This window comes from Scyliorhinus canicula, chromosome 1 (assembly GCF_902713615.1).
Source record: "Scyliorhinus canicula chromosome 1, sScyCan1.1, whole genome shotgun sequence".
NCBI classification, from domain to species: Eukaryota; Metazoa; Chordata; class Chondrichthyes; order Carcharhiniformes; family Scyliorhinidae; genus Scyliorhinus; species Scyliorhinus canicula.
Window position 1 is genome coordinate 169,344,449 of NC_052146.1, and position 19,254 is coordinate 169,363,702.

At 44.7% G+C, this 19,254-nt stretch overlaps 1 protein-coding gene across 8 annotated transcripts in view; it reads right to left on the reverse strand.

Annotated features, from left to right (window-relative positions):
* Nucleotides 1-19,254, reverse strand: part of dop1a (DOP1 leucine zipper like protein A) — a 283,413-nt gene that overhangs the window by 182,343 nt on the left and 81,816 nt on the right. For 6 of the 8 annotated variants that reach the window (XM_038802463.1, XM_038802473.1, XM_038802484.1 and 3 more), the window contains 3 exons: nucleotides 17,214-17,325; nucleotides 15,324-15,444; nucleotides 10,471-10,590 (listed from right to left, as the gene is read on the reverse strand). In XM_038802463.1, coding sequence (XP_038658391.1) covers nucleotides 10,471-10,590; nucleotides 15,324-15,444; nucleotides 17,214-17,325 — 353 coding nt within the window. The remainder of the gene's footprint in view (nucleotides 1-10,470; nucleotides 10,591-15,323; nucleotides 15,445-17,213; nucleotides 17,326-19,254) is intronic. The other 2 variants (XM_038802504.1, XM_038802494.1) reach the window with 1 other exon arrangement.

Genomic DNA, 19,254 nt, shown 5'->3' on the forward strand with positions numbered 1-19,254 from the left:
GAATGCGAGAAGATCCAAGACAGGTTCACAGGTAGGTAATTGCATAAGTGTACCAGTAAGATCAGTGAGTTGTAGGCATAAATAGTTACATCAGTATATGATAACGGATACCTGGCTCCAATCACAGCAGGATTGGGTACTAAATAATCCTGGATATAAGGTGTTCAGGAAAATCTGGGAAAGAAGGAAATATTGCAGTGCTGGAGGGAGCACATGTCCTGGAGGGGTGAAGAACAGAATCTGTTTGATTACAGCAAAGAAAAAATAGAGGTGCTGTTACATAACTAGGTATATTTTATAGTTCCTTTACCAGTGGGACAGATATGGAGGAGTAAAGGCAAAACACTGCAGATACTGGAAGTCTGAAATAAAAACAGAAAATACTGCAAAAACACAACAGGTCAGGCAATATCTGTGGCGAGACAAAGAGGTAACAGGCAAAATTTTCCCCTCCAGCAGCTTTCATGATGGATGGAGCTCGAAAATTCAGAGAGGCCAAAATTCAGAATCCCACCAGCAGAATTTTCCCCCTCACCACTTTCCTAGCTGGCTGATGGGAACAATTGGCAATGGTGGGGGTTTTGTGGGGAAGTGGAGGATGGGGAAGCTGGAGCCTGACATTAAAGACTGAGATACAGGCACTGTAGGGGGTGGAATAGGAATCGAAGTACACAAATTGGAGCGGATGTACGCAGACTGCGTAATCAGAGGGAAGGCTGTATTAGTGTGGCACAAGGGGGCAAAGCTTGGACAGAGCCTAATGGAGATGGTGGAGGGGCAAGGCTTACAAAATGAAGGATGGGGTTGCAGAGACTCATGGGGGCGGGGTTGCTGGTGAAGAGAAACACTGTGCTGTCACTAGTCAAGGAGGAATGGGAGAGTTAAGAGAAAGACAGTCATAGTCCCTGTCTGGAGCCAAGTAGCCAGGGTGTGAAACTGGAGTCAGTCGTGGAGTTTTGCAGGCCATCGGTGCAATCGATTGCAGACATAGCACTGAGAGCACTATGAAAACAGCCCCTAATGTTCATTAACAGGAAGGGGCATCACCCCATCAACATTCAATTCATGTGCAATCATTAGAGGCACATTATGCATGTTTGTACCAGGTACCCTGACTCGTATATCCTGAGGTACTCCCAGGTGCCTCATATATTCAAAGGGTCTGGTGAATACAGGGTCGCTGCCTGGAGATCGGGGTACCCACTCAAACAATGGTTCATGACATTGGTGTGTCGCCCTGAGTCACTCGTAGCAGAGACACAATGTGACGCATTGGGCAACACAATCCATCAAACAGTAAACCACTGGCACCCTGAAGACACACTTCTGATGCTTGGACTGGTTAGGTGGGTCCCTGCAGTACTCTCCAGAGAGGACATTCTGCCTCGTCGGAGTGTGTTGCACCTTTCACAACATAACTCTTCAAGTTGGGGGGATCCCTTGCCAGAGGGCAAGGAGGCAGCTGAGAGCTTCTCAGACAACGAACAGCAGGAAAGTGAAGAGGAAGATGAGGGTCTGCTTCCACATGAGGATGCCCTCGAAATACAACTTGGAAGATGTACCCTTGATGTACTGTTAGCCACACGACTGCAGGAAGATTAAAGTGCATGCAATGGGGCACATCCACATCCCTCTGTCCCGAAACAAATGCCAAAGAACTAAAAGGCCTTTCCAACCAGTGACACAACAGCAATCTCAGCATTCAGCCTTCCATCTTTAAACCTCATGATTCATTAAGCCTCTGTTCATTGGAAAGGTCATAGAAGTGCTTCAGTGCAGAAGGAAGCCATTCGGTCCATAAAGTCTGCACCGACTCTCCGAAAAAGCACCCCACCCAAGCCCACTGCCCTATCCCCGGAACCGCACCTAACCTATTGGACACTAAAGGAAATATAGCCTGGCAATTCACCTACCTACACATCTTTGGACAGTGGGAGGAAATCCACACAGACATGGGGAGAACGCAAGTAAGCAATTCAACACAGTCATCCAAGGTCGGAATTGAACCTGGGCCGCCGGTGCTGTGAGGCAACATTGCCACCGCGCTGCCCCGTCAGTGGCGAACCCTCCACTAGTGTGTTCTGGAAAGTGATAGCAGCACTGACTTTGCTTCAAAAGACTTGATGCAGTAGTCGCTACCTTTATGAGAAGAAGCTTATGCACGGTAGCACAGTGGTTAGAACTGTTGCTTCACAGCATCAGGGGCCCGGGTTCCATTCTCGGCTTGGGTCACTGTCTGCGTGGAGTCTGCAGGTTCTCCCAGTGTCTGTGTGGGTTTCTTTCGGTCTCCTCCCACAAGTCCCGAAAGACGTGTTGTTAGATGAATTGGACATTCGGAATTCTCCCTCAGTGTACCCAGACAGGTGCCGGAATGTGGCGATTAGGGGCTTTTCACAGTAAGTTGATTGCAGTGTTAAGGTAAGCCTACTTGTGACACTAATAAAGGCTATTATGTGGGCACCGAGATGGTTAGCAAAAGCATCCTGATTGTAGGCCTTATGCTTACAATTACAGCTAAGCCGCCAAGACTACCGATGATGCCCACCTCCATGCTCTGTTGTAAGGAGTTTGGTTGCTAACAGGAACTTCCAAAGCAGTCACCACCCTTCCCATGAGACTTCGTGACGCTTGCATCTCAGAGCCATGTCATCAGACAGAAAGCAGATGGATTCCTTCATCCTTCGCTCAAGTCTACTAACTGCCTCTCGCAACGCTACCTGATATTCCACCGGTTGTCATTGCATCTGCAGCATCTTGGACATGGTCATTTCCAAAGATGTATCATCAGGCGTCGAGTCAGCGGGTTCCTGATCTCTAGCAGACCTCAAGAGTCCAGAGACATGGGCGGTCAATTCCTCCAACTGCTGTGGACACATGCCTGTGAGGTGTTCCCCAGGATGTGATCTGGAGCTTACTCTGCAACTAGAACCCCCCTAGCTGGTGGAGAATGCAGATGAATAGAGTAAAAAATCTTCCTCAAATGGATTCTTAGCCTCCTGGTCTGAGATGGCCCGAGGGCAGGGGTTTACTTTGCATCTCAATGCGTGTGTGGGCCTGATGGTGCCTGGAGGAGACAGCAGATAGATTGAGCTCCTGAACAGAGTGAATACGACATTGCAAGTCACTCACTGGCAATGTCAGGTTGGACAGCTCATCCATATGGGCTTGCTGGAAGATGTCAATCTCACCTTCCCCATAGGAGTGGTCCCTGTCCTCCCATGCCAACTTGGTGACATCCTCCTCAAATTTAATGAGGTCCACAATATCTGCCCTCCCTCCTCTGGTCTGGGATCGCTCCCTCTTGTTGTGCATAAGCTTGGTCTTTGGATGAAGACAAGTAGATTGAATGTGATGAGAAGAGATGGGGAAGAAGTTGGGAAGTATGCATGCACACTGTGCCGTGAGATATCAGTGGTGATTTGTCCCCCCCGCTAATATTGTGCGAGATCCCTGAGCAGTATAACCCTTTTGAATGCATGATGCCATAATGAGATTGAGATTGGAGCGAGGAGAAGGTTGACTTACCCTTGCAGAGAGGATGAGATCATTCATCCTCTTCCTGCACTGGATTGTGTTTCGAGTGATGAATCCAATTATTGTATGCGGAGGAACAAGAGATTGAAGCTAGTCTGTACCTTAAAACACGTTTGTTTCCAAGACAGCAAAGTAAAGTCGCAGACACTCCCAGTTCCTCCCAGAATGAACTGGTTTATATACTCTCTCAATGATTCCCTATTCCTTTCCCAATTGGGGAGATCAATGCTCAATTATCAACTTAAAGCATGTGTTCTATGGCAGCAGAATTTCTGAGATATGATCAGAACTTTTTTTGATCAGTACATTTCCAGTCCAAGGGAATGAGGTGCGTCAAGTAGAGCAAGTGGCAGTACAGGTAGGGGACGGGGGTCGACAGTGATTACAGTATCATGAGGTTGTGGTTATTCATAGGGAAGGGCAAGGAGTAAAATAGAGTTTAGAAAAATAATTGGAGGAGAGCCTATTTCAGCAAGGCAAGTTAGGAACAGATTTGATGCAGGTATAGCAGATTCAGAAACTGGCAGAGACACATGAAGATGGCTTGAGGACAGTCAAAACCATGAGGGGAAACCAAAGCCAGAGCTACATGGATGACAAAAGGGATGTAGAGAAAGACAAAAAAAAGTGTATGGCAGATTTCAAGTTAATAATCAGGTGCCAACCAGGCTAAATATAGAATGTTCAAAGAGAAAGTGAAAAGGAAAATAAAATGGGCAATAAGAGAGCATGAGAAAAGACTGGGAATCCAAAGCATTGAACCACAGAAACGGTACGGTGCAGAAAGAGGCCATTCATCCCATTGTGTCTGCACTGGCCAAAAAAAGAAGAAACTAGCCACTTATTTTAATCCCACTGTCCAGCACCTGACCCATAGTTTTGCAGGTTACAGTACTTCAGATGCAGATCCAGGTACCTTTCAAAGGAGTTAAGTGTTTCAGCCTCAATCACCAACTGAGGCAGTGGGTTCTGGATGCCGACCATGCTTTGGGTGAAACTGTTTTGATTCATGTCCATCTAATCCTTCTACCAATCACCTTAAATGTATGCCACCTGATAACCGATCCATCATAGATCATAGAATTTACAGGCCATTCAGCCCATCGAGTCTGCACCGGCTCTTGGAAAGAGCACCCTACCCAAGGTCAACAACTCCACCCTATCCCCATAACCCAGTAACCCCACCAAACACTAAGGGCAATTTATCATGGCCAATCCACCTAACCTGCACATCTTTGGACTGTGGGAGGAAACCGGAGCACCCGGAGGAAACCCACGCAAACACGGGGAGGATGTGCAGACTCCGCACAGACAGTGACCCAAGCCGGAATCGAACCTGGGACCCTGGAGCTGTGAAGCGATTGTGCTATCCACAATGCTACCGTGCTGCCATCTCGGGGAAATAAGTCTTTCCTGTCCACCCTGTCTAGGTCCCTCAATTTTACATCTCAATTAGAACACCTCAAAAGCCTGCTCTATTCCTTTAGAAAAAAAATATTTTTATTGGCATTTCCCAACTTCAACAGTATAACAATTTAACATAGAAGCCACATGATATTTACAAAGTAGCAGCTCAAGTGTGTCTGATATTTACAAGCAAGTTTCTGTCTTATGTACAACAGTTTTTACAAGCAGTTCCCCCCTCACCTTCCATTGTTGGAGGCATGTTCCGCCTATTTCCCCCTTCTCGGAGTTTTATTCTTTGTTGCTTGGTGTTGGGGAGGGGGAGGTCGTGTGGCCCTTCCCACCTCCTCTCCTTGCCACCCCGTGCTTCGTTTTGTGCCTACTTTGGGATCCCTTCCCTCCCTGCCTCCCTCTCTCCGTCTCTTGCACGTGTCCTCACTTATCTTTCTCACTCTCTTTCTAGTCGCTGTTTGTCTCAAACAGGTCTTGGATCAGGCTGATGAATAGCCCCCAAGCTTTGTAGAAACCCTCGTCCGACCCTCGGATGGTGTACTTGATGTTCTCCAGGTGGAGAAATTCCGACAGGTCTGCCAGCCAGTCTGCAGCTGTGGGTGATGTTGCTGATCGCCAGCAGAGCAGGATTCTCCAGCGTGTGATTAGAGATGCAAAAGCCAGGGCGTCGGTCCTCTTCCCCATATGAAGATGTGGCTGGTCCAATGCCCCGAAGATTGCCACTCTCGGGCACGACTCCACCCTCACATCCTTGGACATGACCTCGGAGAAGGCTGTCCAGGACCCGACAAGTCTGGGGCAGGCCCAGAACATGTGGGTGTGGTTGGTCGGGCCTCCCCGGCACCGTTCACATTTGTCCTCCACCTTGGGAAGAACCTGCTCATTCGGGTTCTAGTTAGGTGGGCTCTGTGCACCACTTTAAACTGCATAAGGCTTAGCCTCGTGCAGGAGGAGGTGGAGTTAGCCCTGCTCAGTGTTTCGCTCCAGAGTCCGCAACCCACTTCCGTCCCCAATTCATCCTCCCATTTCTGTCTAGTTTCGTCCAGTGGTAGTCTTGCCCTGTCTAGCAACCGTCAGTATATGTTCCCACAGTTTCCCCCCCTCCTTATTGTCTGTGTTGATTAGCTCCTTTAGGAGGGTCTCTCTCGGGGGCCCTGCCATCTCCGTACGGAGAAAGTATTTAATTTTGAGGTGCCTGAGCTCCTTTCCCGTTGGTAGCTCCAGATCCTCGGTCAGTTGGTCTAAGGTCGCAAGGGCTGTTCCTTTGCAGGACGACTCCTCCAGCCTTACCCATTTCGTCCTTGGTTCTCGTATCCATCCCCTCACTCTCTCGCTGGTAGTACTGTAGAGTTGGCATGGCTAGAGCGCCCATGTTGTTCCTCCTTTGCAGTGTCGACTTGGGGATCCTCTGGTTTTTACCCCCCCCCCCCCCCCCCCCCCCCCCCCACACACACACACACAAACGCCATAATCATTTTGTCCACTTTGCGGAAATAGGACTTGGGGATGAAGAACAGCATGAATTCCAACAGGAAGAGGAACCTCGGCAGTACATTCAACTTGATCGATTGCACCCTCCCCGTCAGGGAAAGCGGGAGTGCATCCCATCTCTGTAGGTCCTTTTTAACTTCCTCCGCCAGACTGCTCAGGTTCAATGTTTGGATCTGTGTCAAGGGCTATTTGTACTCCCAGGTAGCGGAATTTGTTTTGGGCTAGTTTGAATGGTAGTCCCTCCAGCTCTGTCCTTCTCCAGGAATGCCTCGCTCTTGCCCAGGTTGAGTTTGTATCCCAAGAAGGCTCTGAACTCTCTCAAAAGCTTTCGGGCTGTTCTGTGGGTACGAGACGTAGAGGAGCAGGTCATCCACACAGAGCGACACTCTGTGCTCTCTGCCCTCTCTTTGTATATCCTTCCAACTTTTCGCATTTTGCAGAGTGATCGCCAGCGGTTCAATTGCCAGGGCACACTCCCTCTATTCTGAAAAAAGCAACCCTATCCTATCCAATTTCTCCTCATAGATGCAATTTTCAAGTCCTGGTAATAATCTTGTAAATTTCTTCTGCATTCTCTCCAGAGGAATTATATCTGGGCAGCACGGTAGCTAGCACAGTTGCTTCACAGTTCCAGGGTCCCAGGTTTGATTCCTGGCTTGGGTCACTGTCTGTACGTTCTCCCCGTGTCTGCGTGGGCTTCCTCCGAGTGCTCCGGTTTCCTCCCACAGTCCAAAGATGTGCAGGTTAGGTGGATTGGCCATGATAAATTGCCCTTAGTATCCAAAAAAAAGATGATGAGGTGGGGGTTACTGGGTTACAGGAATAGGGTGGAGGCATGGGCTTGAGTAGGGTGCCCTTTCCAAGAACCGGTGCAGACTCGATGGACCAAATGGCCTCCTTCTCCACTGTAAATTCTATGATTTTATGATGTTTCCTGTAATGTGGCGACCAGAACGATACACAAAACTCTAGCTGTGGCCCAACCAGCATTTTACGCAGTTCCATCATTACATCCCTGCTTTCATATTCAATGCCTCGCCCAATAAAGGAAAGCATTTCATATGCTTTCTTTCCTGCCACCTTCAATGATCCGTGGACATGCACTCACTTCCTCAACACTACTCAGTATCTTCCCATTTATTGAATATTCTCTTGCTTTCTTTGCCCTCCCCAAATGCATAACCTCACACTTTTCCAGATTAAATTTGATTTGCAAAATCTCTGCCCACTCAACTAAAGCATTGATATCATTCTGGAATCAACAGCTATCCTCTTTACTGTCAAGTACACAGCCAACTTTTGTGTCATCCGCAAAATTCCCAATCATTCCACCACATTTATGTTTAAGTCACTGATATACAGTATACAACAAACAGCAAAGGCCCCAACACTAGGCTGGTTTAGCACACTGGGCGAAATCGCTGGCTTTTAAAGCAGACCCAGGCAGGACAGCAGCACGGTTCAATTCCCGTACTAGCCTCCCTGAATAGGCGCCGGAATGTGGTGACAGGCTTTTCACAGTAACTTCATTGAAGCCTACTCGTGACAATAAGCGATTTTCATTTAATTTCAAACTGCTTTCCATTCGGAAAAACATTACTCTTTGCTTTCTGCTAGTGAGCCAATTTTGGATCCAAGCTGCCTTCCCTTGTATCACATGAAATATCACTTTTCTGATCACTTTGCCATGCAGGACCTTGTCAAGTGCCTTATGAAATCCATGTAGACAACATCCACTGCACTACTCTCATCAATCCTCCTTGTTACTTCCTCAAAGATTCTATAAAGTTAGTAATACACAATCTTCCCCTAACAAAACCATGCTGACTATCCCTGATCAACAATCAATGTTTTTATACCTAACAGTTTATCCTGTATCACAGAATTATTTCCAATAATTTGCCTACCACTGATGTCAGACTGACCAGCCTAGAGTTTTCTTGCTTATCCCTCACATCCTTTTAAAATAATGGTACAATGCTCTGAGACCTCCAGTCCTCTGGTACCTCACCTGTATCTAGTGAGGCTTGGAAAATGATCCTCACAGCATCCACTATTTCCTCCTGACTTCCATCAATGGCCTGGGATACAATCCATCTAGCCCTGGTGATTTATCCAACTTCAAGGATGTCAATCCCTCCAATACTTGTTCTCTCACTATACTTATCGTATCTAATATTTCACACTCCTCCTCTTTAACTAGATGTCTGCATCATCTCTCTCCTTAGTGAAGACAGAGAAAAAGTATTCATTGAAAACCTTGCTCATATCTTCTGAGTCAACCCACAAGTTACCATGTACATTTCTGATAGGCCTCTCTTGCTCTTAATGTATTGGTGAAACAGCAAATTATTTTCTATAATTTTACTTGCCAATATTTTTTGTACCCTCTTTTTGCTTTCCTGATTTCCATTTTTACTTCTCCCCTGTATTTTATATACTCCTCTAGGCTTTCTACAGTATTAAGTCTTTTGTGAACGTCAAAAACGTTCTTGTTTTTGCTTTATTTTGGCTTCTGTGCTTCTGAATAACCTGGAGGACTAGATTTGGCCGAACCACCCTTGTTCCTCGTGGGGATATGTCCACAATTTTCCCATAGAATTTCACTTTTGAATGCTTCCCACTGCCTCGACAGTTTTTCCTTCAAATAGTTCTATCCAGTCCACTCCGGACAGCTCATTTCTCAGCTTCCCCAAAATTAGAACTTTTACTCCTGTTCCTATCTAGTAGATCGTAGAATCATAGACTCCCTACAGTGCAGAGGCAGGCCATTTGGCCCATTGAGTGCGCACCAACCTTTTGAAAGAGTACTCCAACCAGCCGACACACCCACCCTATCCCCATAACCCACTAACCATACCTGACCTTTTATACTCGGGGGCAATTTCGCATGACCAATCCAGCTAACCTGTGCATCTTTGAACTGTGAGAGGAAACCATAGTATCCAGTGGAAACTGACGCAGACACGGAAGAAAATGCAAACTCCACACGGACAGTGACCTAAGGTTGGAATTAAACCAGGGTCCTTGGCGCTGTGAAAAGGATACAATTCTAAATAGTGGGTGTAGTAACAGGTGGGTGTAAAGGTGCACAAATTATTGAAGGTGGCAGAACAGATTGAGAAAGTGGTTTAAAAAGTACACTGGAGTCATGGGCTTTATAAATAGAGATATAGGGTACAAAAGCAAAGAAGCCACCATGAACCTTTATAAACACTGGTTCGGCCTCAAATGGAATAGTGCGTCCAATTCTGGGTATCACATTTTAGGAAGGGTGTGAAGCCTCTAAAAAGCATGCAGAAAAGGTTTACAAGAATGGTTCCAAGGATGAGAAACAGCTGGTGCATGAATAGATTGGAGAAGATAGTTCTTCTCCTTCAAGCAGAGGAGATTGAGCGGAGAGATATTTAAAATAGTGAAGTTATAAGTCTAGACATAGTAGACAGAAACAGTTCTCATTGATGGGAGGATCAAGAACCAGATCACGCAGGTTTAAGGTAACCCGCAAGAATCAAAAGAGAAAATGAGAAATCTTTTTTAGACAGGGAGTGGCTATGATTTGAAATGTGCTGCCTGAACAGGTGGAGGTAGATTCATTCATGTCTTTCAATGGAGGATTAGATAAGAATTTGAACAGAAAACATTTTTTACAGGACTATAGGGAAAGAGCGGAGGAGTGGTCCTGGCTAGAATACTCTCGGAGTCGGCATGGATTCAACAGTTCAAATAACCTACTTCTGTGCTGTAACCTCATACGATTCTATGAAATGCTGTAGTATTAGATAAATACCTTCCAACAGACTATCTCACATTAGTTGTTATTAAATCACTTCGCATCTCAAAAATGTGAAGGGTCAAATTATTTTCCCACCCCGGCAATATTTGAAAACTGTCAAATAACATTTCGCAGAGATCATTAACAAAATCCTAAAAAGTTGTCAAGTCTTAAAAATAGCACAAAACCCTAATATGGCAAATCTGTTGCAAGGATTACTGCAATATAATTTATGCAAGTGCAGTGTCACTTACCTACAACATTCCTCAAACCAACGAGCTATATAATCCCACATATAATATGGTTCAAAAGAATTGAAAAGAAGATTTGCAGTTTTAATTAGCTCTGATGTCTTCTTGTTTTCTCTCATTTTACTGAAAAAAAGCAAAATAATCAGTAGTGTGCCTGGTTTGAAAGGGTCATACTATTAAAATAATTTAAACATTCTGGCAAGATTCTCCATTTTGGGAAACTATGGGCCAGATTCTCCGATTCCGAGGCTAGGTGCTGAAATAGGCACGGTAGCACAGTGGTTAGCACTGTTGCTTCACAGCACCAGGGTCCCAGGTTCAGTTCCCGCTTGGGTCACTGTCTGTGTGGAGTCTGCATGTTCTCCTGTGTCTGCGTGGGTTACCTCCGGGTGCTCCGGTTTCCTCCCACAAGTCCTGAAAGACATGCTGTTAGGTAATTTGGATATTCTGAATCCTCCCTACCGAAACAGGCGCCGGAATGTGGCGACTAGGGAATTTTCACAGTAACTTAATTGCAGTGTTAATGTAAGCCTACTTGTGAGAATAATAAAGATTATTATTATTAAATTTCTCCTCTAATCTATTACCCTCTTCTGCTTCAGATGATCTTAAAACCTAGCCTTTGGGTCAACCTCTAAGTTGTTAATGTGTCATGTTGCTTTGTGTCAAATTCTCCTGTGGGATATTCCTTTTTTATAAATTTAGAGTACCCAATTCTTTCTTTTCCAATTAAAGGGCAATTTAGCATGGCCTTTCCACCTACCCGGCACATCTTTAGGTTGTGGGGGCAGGAACCATGCACACTGGGAGAATGTGCAAACTCCACACGGACAGTGACCCAGAACCGGGATCGAACCCGGGTCCTCGGCGCCAAGAGGCAGAAATGCTAACCACGGTGCAACCCTTGCCTTGAGATATTCTAATGGATGTTTCATATCCTTCAGTTGGAAAATCCGCATTGTTCTGAACCTGCATGATGTCAACTGATAGCTATTGATTTGTAGCTGGTTTAAAAATCCCTAATCTCTAAATCCTTTTTAAAACAAATTTTTAGAAAATTTGAAAGCCTCATGTCCCGTTCGCACAATTCAGATTCAGAACACAAGACACCATTTACCTGATGGGTCATGAAGTGTGCAAATGGATCGAGTGTGCCAGGTATAAAATTCATAGGGAGTATCTAGCTCAACTACATAGAGGTTCTCCATCAATAGGGGCTGGTTTAGCTCACTCGGCTAAATCGCTGGCTTCTAAAGCAGACCAAGCAGGCCAGCAGTACGGTTCGATTCCCGTACCAGCCTCCCCGGACAGGTGCCGGAATGTGGCGACTAGGAGCTTTTCACAGTAACTTCATTGAAGCCTACTCGTGACAATAAGCAATTTTCATTTTTTCATTTCATTTTTCAATCCTTCTCCTAAACATTTGAGGTGGAGATATTTACAAGATGTATGGTGAATGCTGCCTCATAATCAAGATATTCTTTTAACGTTGTACCAATATATCTTTTAGGCCAGGGACCTTAATAACATATTCTAAATTTAGTCAAAGAAGCCACATCTTAAGAGTTGTAATAATATTGAAAAATAGCGCAGAAACACATTTCAATCACTTTTTAAAGATTTTTACTAAAAATGTTGTTAATTGAATACTTTCTCACAAGTACATTTGCAAATGCAAAATGTTATTTTAAAAAGACAAAAACATGCCATTTAATTACAGGTTGAGCATCCCTTATCCGAAATGCTTGTGGTCGAGTGTGTGTCGGATTTTGGAATATGATATTCGAAGTAGCGAAACGGCCTGTTCCTGTTCTTGCAGTATTATACAACGGGTATCACACTATAATGGTTTACTTTGTGCATGGAAAGTCTCTTTGATAGCCACCAAATGGTGCAGTGCACTAGAAAACGCTGAGATGCACCCTTGAATCTAGCCTCTACTGATACAATGATACTTTCTGCAAGGTGTCCTGCATTCACTTTGTTTGCGGCAATCACAACCGTCTGCGACATGTTGGGATCTGCGCACCGCCCGGGAACCCTCCCAGAGCCTTATGGGGTTTCCCGCGCGTGATGTCACGTTGGCGCTTGAAAAAAAAGTGTGGATTTCTGAACTTTTCGAATTTCCAATAAGGGATGCTGGTTTAGCTCACTGGGCTAAATCGCTGGCTTTTAAAGCAGACCAAGCAGGCCAGCAGCACGGTTCGATTCCCGTACCAGCCTCCCCGGACAGGCGCCGGAATGTGGCGACTAGGGGCTTTTCACAGAAACTTCATTGAAGCCTACTCGTGACAATAAGCAATTTTCATTTAATTTCATTAAATGGGTTTGATGAATCAAGTCACAGGCCACGGTCATTGAATATTTACTGTGCTGGTGGATTTTGCACACTTTTGAATGCAATTTTTCTTCTTAAGCAGCACTAGGCTCAGTGGTATTTTAAATATATTAGGATATATAAGGCCAAACCTTCTGATCTCTGGATCACCGCAGATTGGACTTAGAATGGAAGATCTGGTCAGGACCCTGCAGAAGCCCTGACATGCAGACATAATGTGGAGAGTTGCTTAGAAGTTTAAACTTTTGATGGGTAATTCATCTGTTCCCTGGGACCATTTGCAAATGTCTCTGACTCGGAGGTAGAGTCGGAGACTTGAGAGAGATTTATGGTACTTAGCTGGATAATTACCCAGGGGCAGCACGGTGGTTAGCATAAATGCTTCACAGCTCCAGGGTCCCAGGTTCGATTCCCGGCTGGCTCACTGTCTGTGCGGAGTCTGCACGTCCTCCCCGTGTGTGCGTGGGTTTCCTCCGGGTGCTCCGGTTTCCTCCCACAGTCCAAAGATGTGCGGGTTAGGTGGATTGGCCATGCTAAATTGCCCGTAGTGTCCTAAAAAGTAAGGTTAAGGGGGGGTTGTTGGGTTACGGGTATAGGGTGGATACGTGGGTTTGAGTAGGGTGATCATTGCTCGGCACAACATCGAGGGCCGAAGGGCCTGTTCTGTGCTGTACTGTTCTATGTTCTAAATGTTAGACTGATTAAAACCTCACAGCGCCAGGGACCTGGGTTCGATTCTCTCCTCAGGTGACTTGTGGAGTTTTCATGTTCTCCCCGCATCTACATGGGTTTTCTCTGGGTGCTCTGGTTTCTTCCACAGTCCAAAGATGTGCAGGTTAGGTAGATTGGCCATGCTAAATTGCCCCTAAGTGCCAAAAGGGTGTGGTTATGGGGATAGGACGGGGTAGTGGGTCTAGGTAGGGTTCTCTTTTGGAGGGTCGGTGCAGACTTGATGGGCCGAATGGACTCCTTCTGCACTGTAGGGATTTTATGATTCTATGAAATTCAATCCCTTCCCCATCACCCTGCCCCAACAACTCCACCGCCTGACTACCCCAAACCCAGCCCAACTAATCCCAACCATTAAACCATCCATCCCCTCCTTCCCTCCAGATTGGATCCAACTAACTCCGCAATCCGATCCAACAAACCTCAACCACCCAACTACTCCTGACCAAACCGGACTATCCACTCTGAACACCCGAATAGACCCAACTTGATCACGACCTAACTATCCACCTAACCAGACCAATTATGACACTGACCTGGCTACATCAAACCACGCTCTCCCTCCCCTACCTTCCTGTCTCCAACCATAACTGACACCTCTCCTCTCCCCACACTTAATCTGACTAACCCTCAGACACTACTACCACCTCACCCACCTAACTCCCTGATTCACTGACTCACCACTCTCTAACCCACATTCAAAGACTGGACCTTTGGAAAAAAAGCCTTCTTGATTGGCATCCCTTCCACAAACATTCATTCCCTCCATCACTGACACACAATAGCGGTAGTGTGTATTATCTACGAGGTGCACTGCAGGAACTCATCTCAGGCAGCATTTTCCAAACCCAAAACCACCATGTTCCAGAAGGACAAGAGCAATGGATACCTGGAAACACCACCACCTGGAATTTCCTCGCCAAGTCACTCACTATCCTGACTTGGAGATATATCACCATTCCTCCACTGCCGCTGGGTCAAAATCCTGGAACTCCTTCCCCAATAGCACTGTGGGTGTACATACACCACATGGACTGCAGCAGTTCAAGAAGGCCACCACCTTCTCAAGAGCAATCAGGAATGGACAACAAATGCTGGTCTAGCCAGCGAAGCCCACACCCTGGAAAAATGAATTTTATAAAATTACAGACAAAACACAGCAGTTATTGCTGTAAAAAGGGGGGCATTGTCCTTTCTTCCCCGACTCTTATGCTGCGATGGAGTTCGCCAGGCGATACTGCAATGTGCATTTCTGTGACAGCCAGGGTCACAGGATCCGGAAGAAATGTACAGCAGTGAAGGTTCAGGAGAATCTTAGCATGCAGTGGCAATGCACTCAGCATTTCTGCTGCTAGAAGATTTGGGCCACAATGTAATCTGACACTCTAATTCAATACAAGAAAACTTAAGGTTTTTTGTATTCTTTCATGGGATGTGGATATCTCTGAGAAGTCCAGCATTTATTTCCCATTCTCTAATGCTCTTCCACTGAGTAGTTTGCTAGGCCAAGTGGAAAAAATGCCACCAGCTTAACTACCTGCCACTCGAACACCAAGCGGCTAGAAGAAAAGTCTCGATGTAAACGGCCACCATCAATAATTCTGTACACTGCTACATTTGAGAAACATTCGTGCTGCAAGGTAGTAGGTGTAATTGTAATCTCCAACAGGAAAAATGAAAATATTATGCTCCACAGTACAACTTTAGTCCACAGCAGTGCAAAATACTTAAAATCATAAATAATTACATCTCTCTTCCTTTGGATTATAATAAATAGAAGTTAATATACCTGCTTAACTGAGTGTGGTCTTTGCAGTAAGAAGGCTGAGTTTTCAGATTCAATTCAGCTTTGCACTGTGAATGCAATGTTCTGAAAACTTCTATAAGTACATCCTCCAAGATTGCTGGTCCTAGAATGACAGAATCGACCCTAAATTATCTTAACCGTACATTTTAGGGAGGAGATATTGTCATTTGAACAAATTGTTTACTGCACAATTCGCAGATGTAAAATAGCAGAAGCTGCAGATCAGTACAAGGTAACATGCTTTTAACCAATGCAAAAGAACACTACATAAATACAGTGCATTACCATATAAAGTGGAATATTGATTTGCAATTAAGATAATCTGCACTGAATTTTTGATTTTGGTTGTGTTGCTAAAGTAGCACCAAACTGATATAAAACAGCTTGCTAAATAAAGGAATGGACCAAAAGGTTCAGCAAGCAAACCATTTCAGGACATTCTTATCTATAAGTTCGTCATAACGATGATAGTAAGTTTGAGAGTCAGGGCTCGCTTGTAGTAGCAGTAGTAGTAGTAATAATAATAATCTTTATTAGTATCACAAGTAGGCTTACATTACTGTGAAAATCCCCTAGTTGCCACACTCCGGCGCCTGTTCTTGTACACTAAGGGAGAATTCAGATTGTCCAATTCACCTAACAAGCACATCTTTCGAGACTTGTGGGCAGAAGCCCGCGCAGACAGGGGGAGAACATGCAGACTCCGCAGACAGTGACCCAAGCCGGGAATCGAACCGGGGTCCCTGGCGCTGTGATGCAACAGTGCTAACCACTGTGCCACCCATAGTAAGGAGCACAGCAGAAGTAGAGAAAAGGAAATGTTGGTACATAATGCAGGGTAGAAGTCCAATGCTTCATTTCTAAGAAAGAAGGTGTAGCAGAACAAGCTCCTTCTGTACAGCATCCTTTGTGATAGAACCTATATTTAGTTGCTTCAACAGCTTCAAAAATGTAAGTTTATAATATAGCAAGGAAACATAAATAAATTTTAAAATTGCAAGATTTCCCAGATCTTGATAAGTCAGCCACAATTACATTATAATACAGTAGTTGGCCAACAAATGCTTAGTTGCCTTCTCAGGCCAGATTAGAAAGCATTCAGTTTGTGTAAAAATGTTGGACAGTTCTCCTTGGAACAGAGGAAGTTTAGGTGTGAATAACAGAAATTTTCAAGATGATGAGAGGTTTTGATAAGAGCATCGAGAAAATTTTGTAATTCCTGTAAGTGGGCCAGTAACAAGAGGTTTCAAACTACAGATTTAAAATCATTGGCAAAAGATCTGAAGAAGAAATGCTTTCACTCTTTCAAAATGATTCCTCTTTCAAAAGTCAGACAGACATGTCAGGTTGAATGGCCTGTGTAGCAAGTTTCTACGATTCTAGTTGTATTCCTTAAATTTGTATTTGAAATGACAGACACAGAAACAGTGGTCTTCATATGAAATAATCCCCCTCCAACCCAAGCAGGACAGGGTTGGTGGGCGGCGGTTGTAAAAATTGGAACAATTTTTTCAACTGGCTTTCGCGCATCTGTTGCTTTGTATTGTGCACATGTGTCGTGTCAAGATGTGGGCCACTTCAGTAACATGTTCAAATCAGGCTCGTACAGTGCAAACTGGAGCCTAAATTTAATTTGAAACTGCACCAGTTTCCTGGTACGCAAGAAAGCCGATAAGGAAAGAGAGGCAAGAGCGGTCAACTCAAGAAGACAAGTGCCTTTTAAAACACTTCTTATTGGCCAGGAGAAGCATTTGCCTCTACTTTGCTGACCGTCTCTCCCATTCCACCATGTCCCCAACCACCACCAATCTTGATCTCTTCCTCCCTTCCCCTCCCAAATGCTGGATGGTTTTTCCATCCCTCGTACTGTACCTAATTCTGGTTTGTCCAGAAGACTAATAAGAATGCGAAAAGGTTTCAGATCATGTAATGGCGTCCTTTCTTCCTCTCTACATCCTTTTCCTTGTAAAATTCCCACCATGGCCTGTGAGGGGAAGCAGTGAAAAAAGGAAGAGGAAAAAATGAAATTAATTGAGTCAAACAATCAGGGAAAATGCTGAATGCAGGTTTTCCTATAAAAGCTACAAACTGGACAGTTAATGAGAACAGGTTAAAACAAAATGTAGCTGAAGGAACAGTTGCAAATCATGTCCACCAAGTCCTGCCCAATTTCAGATGTAAACTTTTACATTCAGTTCTGAGAAAATAAGCAGTCAAGGTTTGTTTTCCTTTTTTTACAAATTAAAAATACTCCAATATTAGTATGCATGTATGGAGGACAGACTCACAGATCCACCAGTTCAAGTACAATGCTCAAGAAGGGAAAAACATGTTAGATTCCAACAGCCTAAACAATTTTTAAGCAAAATATTTCATTGCATCTTCAGGATAATTATGTTCTTGGTGGTTCTTGAACCATATTAGCCTGACAGACTGATATTCTGAAAATTATCATAAAACTAAAATTGATTTTTTGGGGGAATGTAGGCATCACTGGTGGGGCAATATTGATTGTCCACCCCTAGTTTTGTTTAAAATTTTTCCAATTCTGGGACAATTTAATGCGGCCAATCTACCTACCATGCACACCTGTGGGTTGTGGGGGTGCGACCCATGCACAAGGGGAGAATATGCAAACTCCGCATGGACAGTGACCCGGGGCCGGGATCAAACCCGGGTCCTCGGCGCCGTGAGTCAGCAGTGCTAACCACTAGGTCACCATGCGGCTTTGTTCACCCCTAGTTGCTGTGATTGTAACTAGCTGTTCAGATTTCTTCCAAAACACCTGATTTATGTTCACCATAAGGATTCTATGGGTGGACCTCATTTAATTAAAACATAGCAACCTTGTGCCTGGAGTGATAGGTTAGTGTGTCTCAGGGCTAATTACACTTATCCACTGTACCCTTGAAATCAATCAGACGCGAGCAAAAGCTATCATGCTCACAGCTGACACCTCCAATCCTGCAGTTTTTTCCAGTCAGAATATGGCCTGCCAAGTACATCATGCCTGGCACAATCCAAACTGTATTCTCCTCCCAAACTAGTTGTGCTTTAAGAACCAAAATTCAAAATTTAGTTGAATCTGTAAGATTTAAGCCAAGATGTCTTTGTAAACTGTTTTGACACCATTGCTCTTCCTAAATTGTAGTAGGCTTCATATTTCTGAAAAATGAATGACATGAGAGAAAAGGATGGACTGCTGTCATAGGTACCAGTCACAGTATTCACTGATGTCAGACATTCAACACAATGCCAAAAAGAGAAGCAAATTCAACGATGCTAGAAGTCTGAAATTAAAACAACAGAATTATGGAAATGCTCAACTTGAGGCAAATGACCAAAGAAGTGGTGCACACAGAAGTGGATAAAGTAATGGACAATTAAACTAAAGGAATAGCCCTCGACTTTGTTGAAATGTCATTATCTCGTCAACCTACTTTCTCCAAATTTTGTCCTTGCATTGGTAAACCTGCAAGTTTCATTTTAATTAGGTGGTAGGATTAAACTGCCAGAGAGACTCCAGGTTCTTGCACATCTGAGCTGCAATGTATACTGTAATGTGCAGAAACACACAGTCAATTTTTAGACTGAGGACTCCTCTCGTAAAAGAGGAAACCCCGCCCCGTTACCAGGACTAGGATAACACGACAGCTGGGACCCATGTGGTTCCTTTCCCAAAATAAGAACATACACCGAATTGTCCAGGGTAAAACGTCACATTGCATGCGGCAGCCTATGGCTGCCTCAGACCTATCCTGCCCACGGCAAACCTTCCCTGCAAGGTCTGGGATGACCAAGCTCAGCTGGGTGGAGGTGACGACCCATCAACAATTTGGTCAATGCATCCTATTGTGCTGTAGTCCATTTATTGAACAAGAAATGCGCTAATTGAGTCTACCAGGGTCTGGAG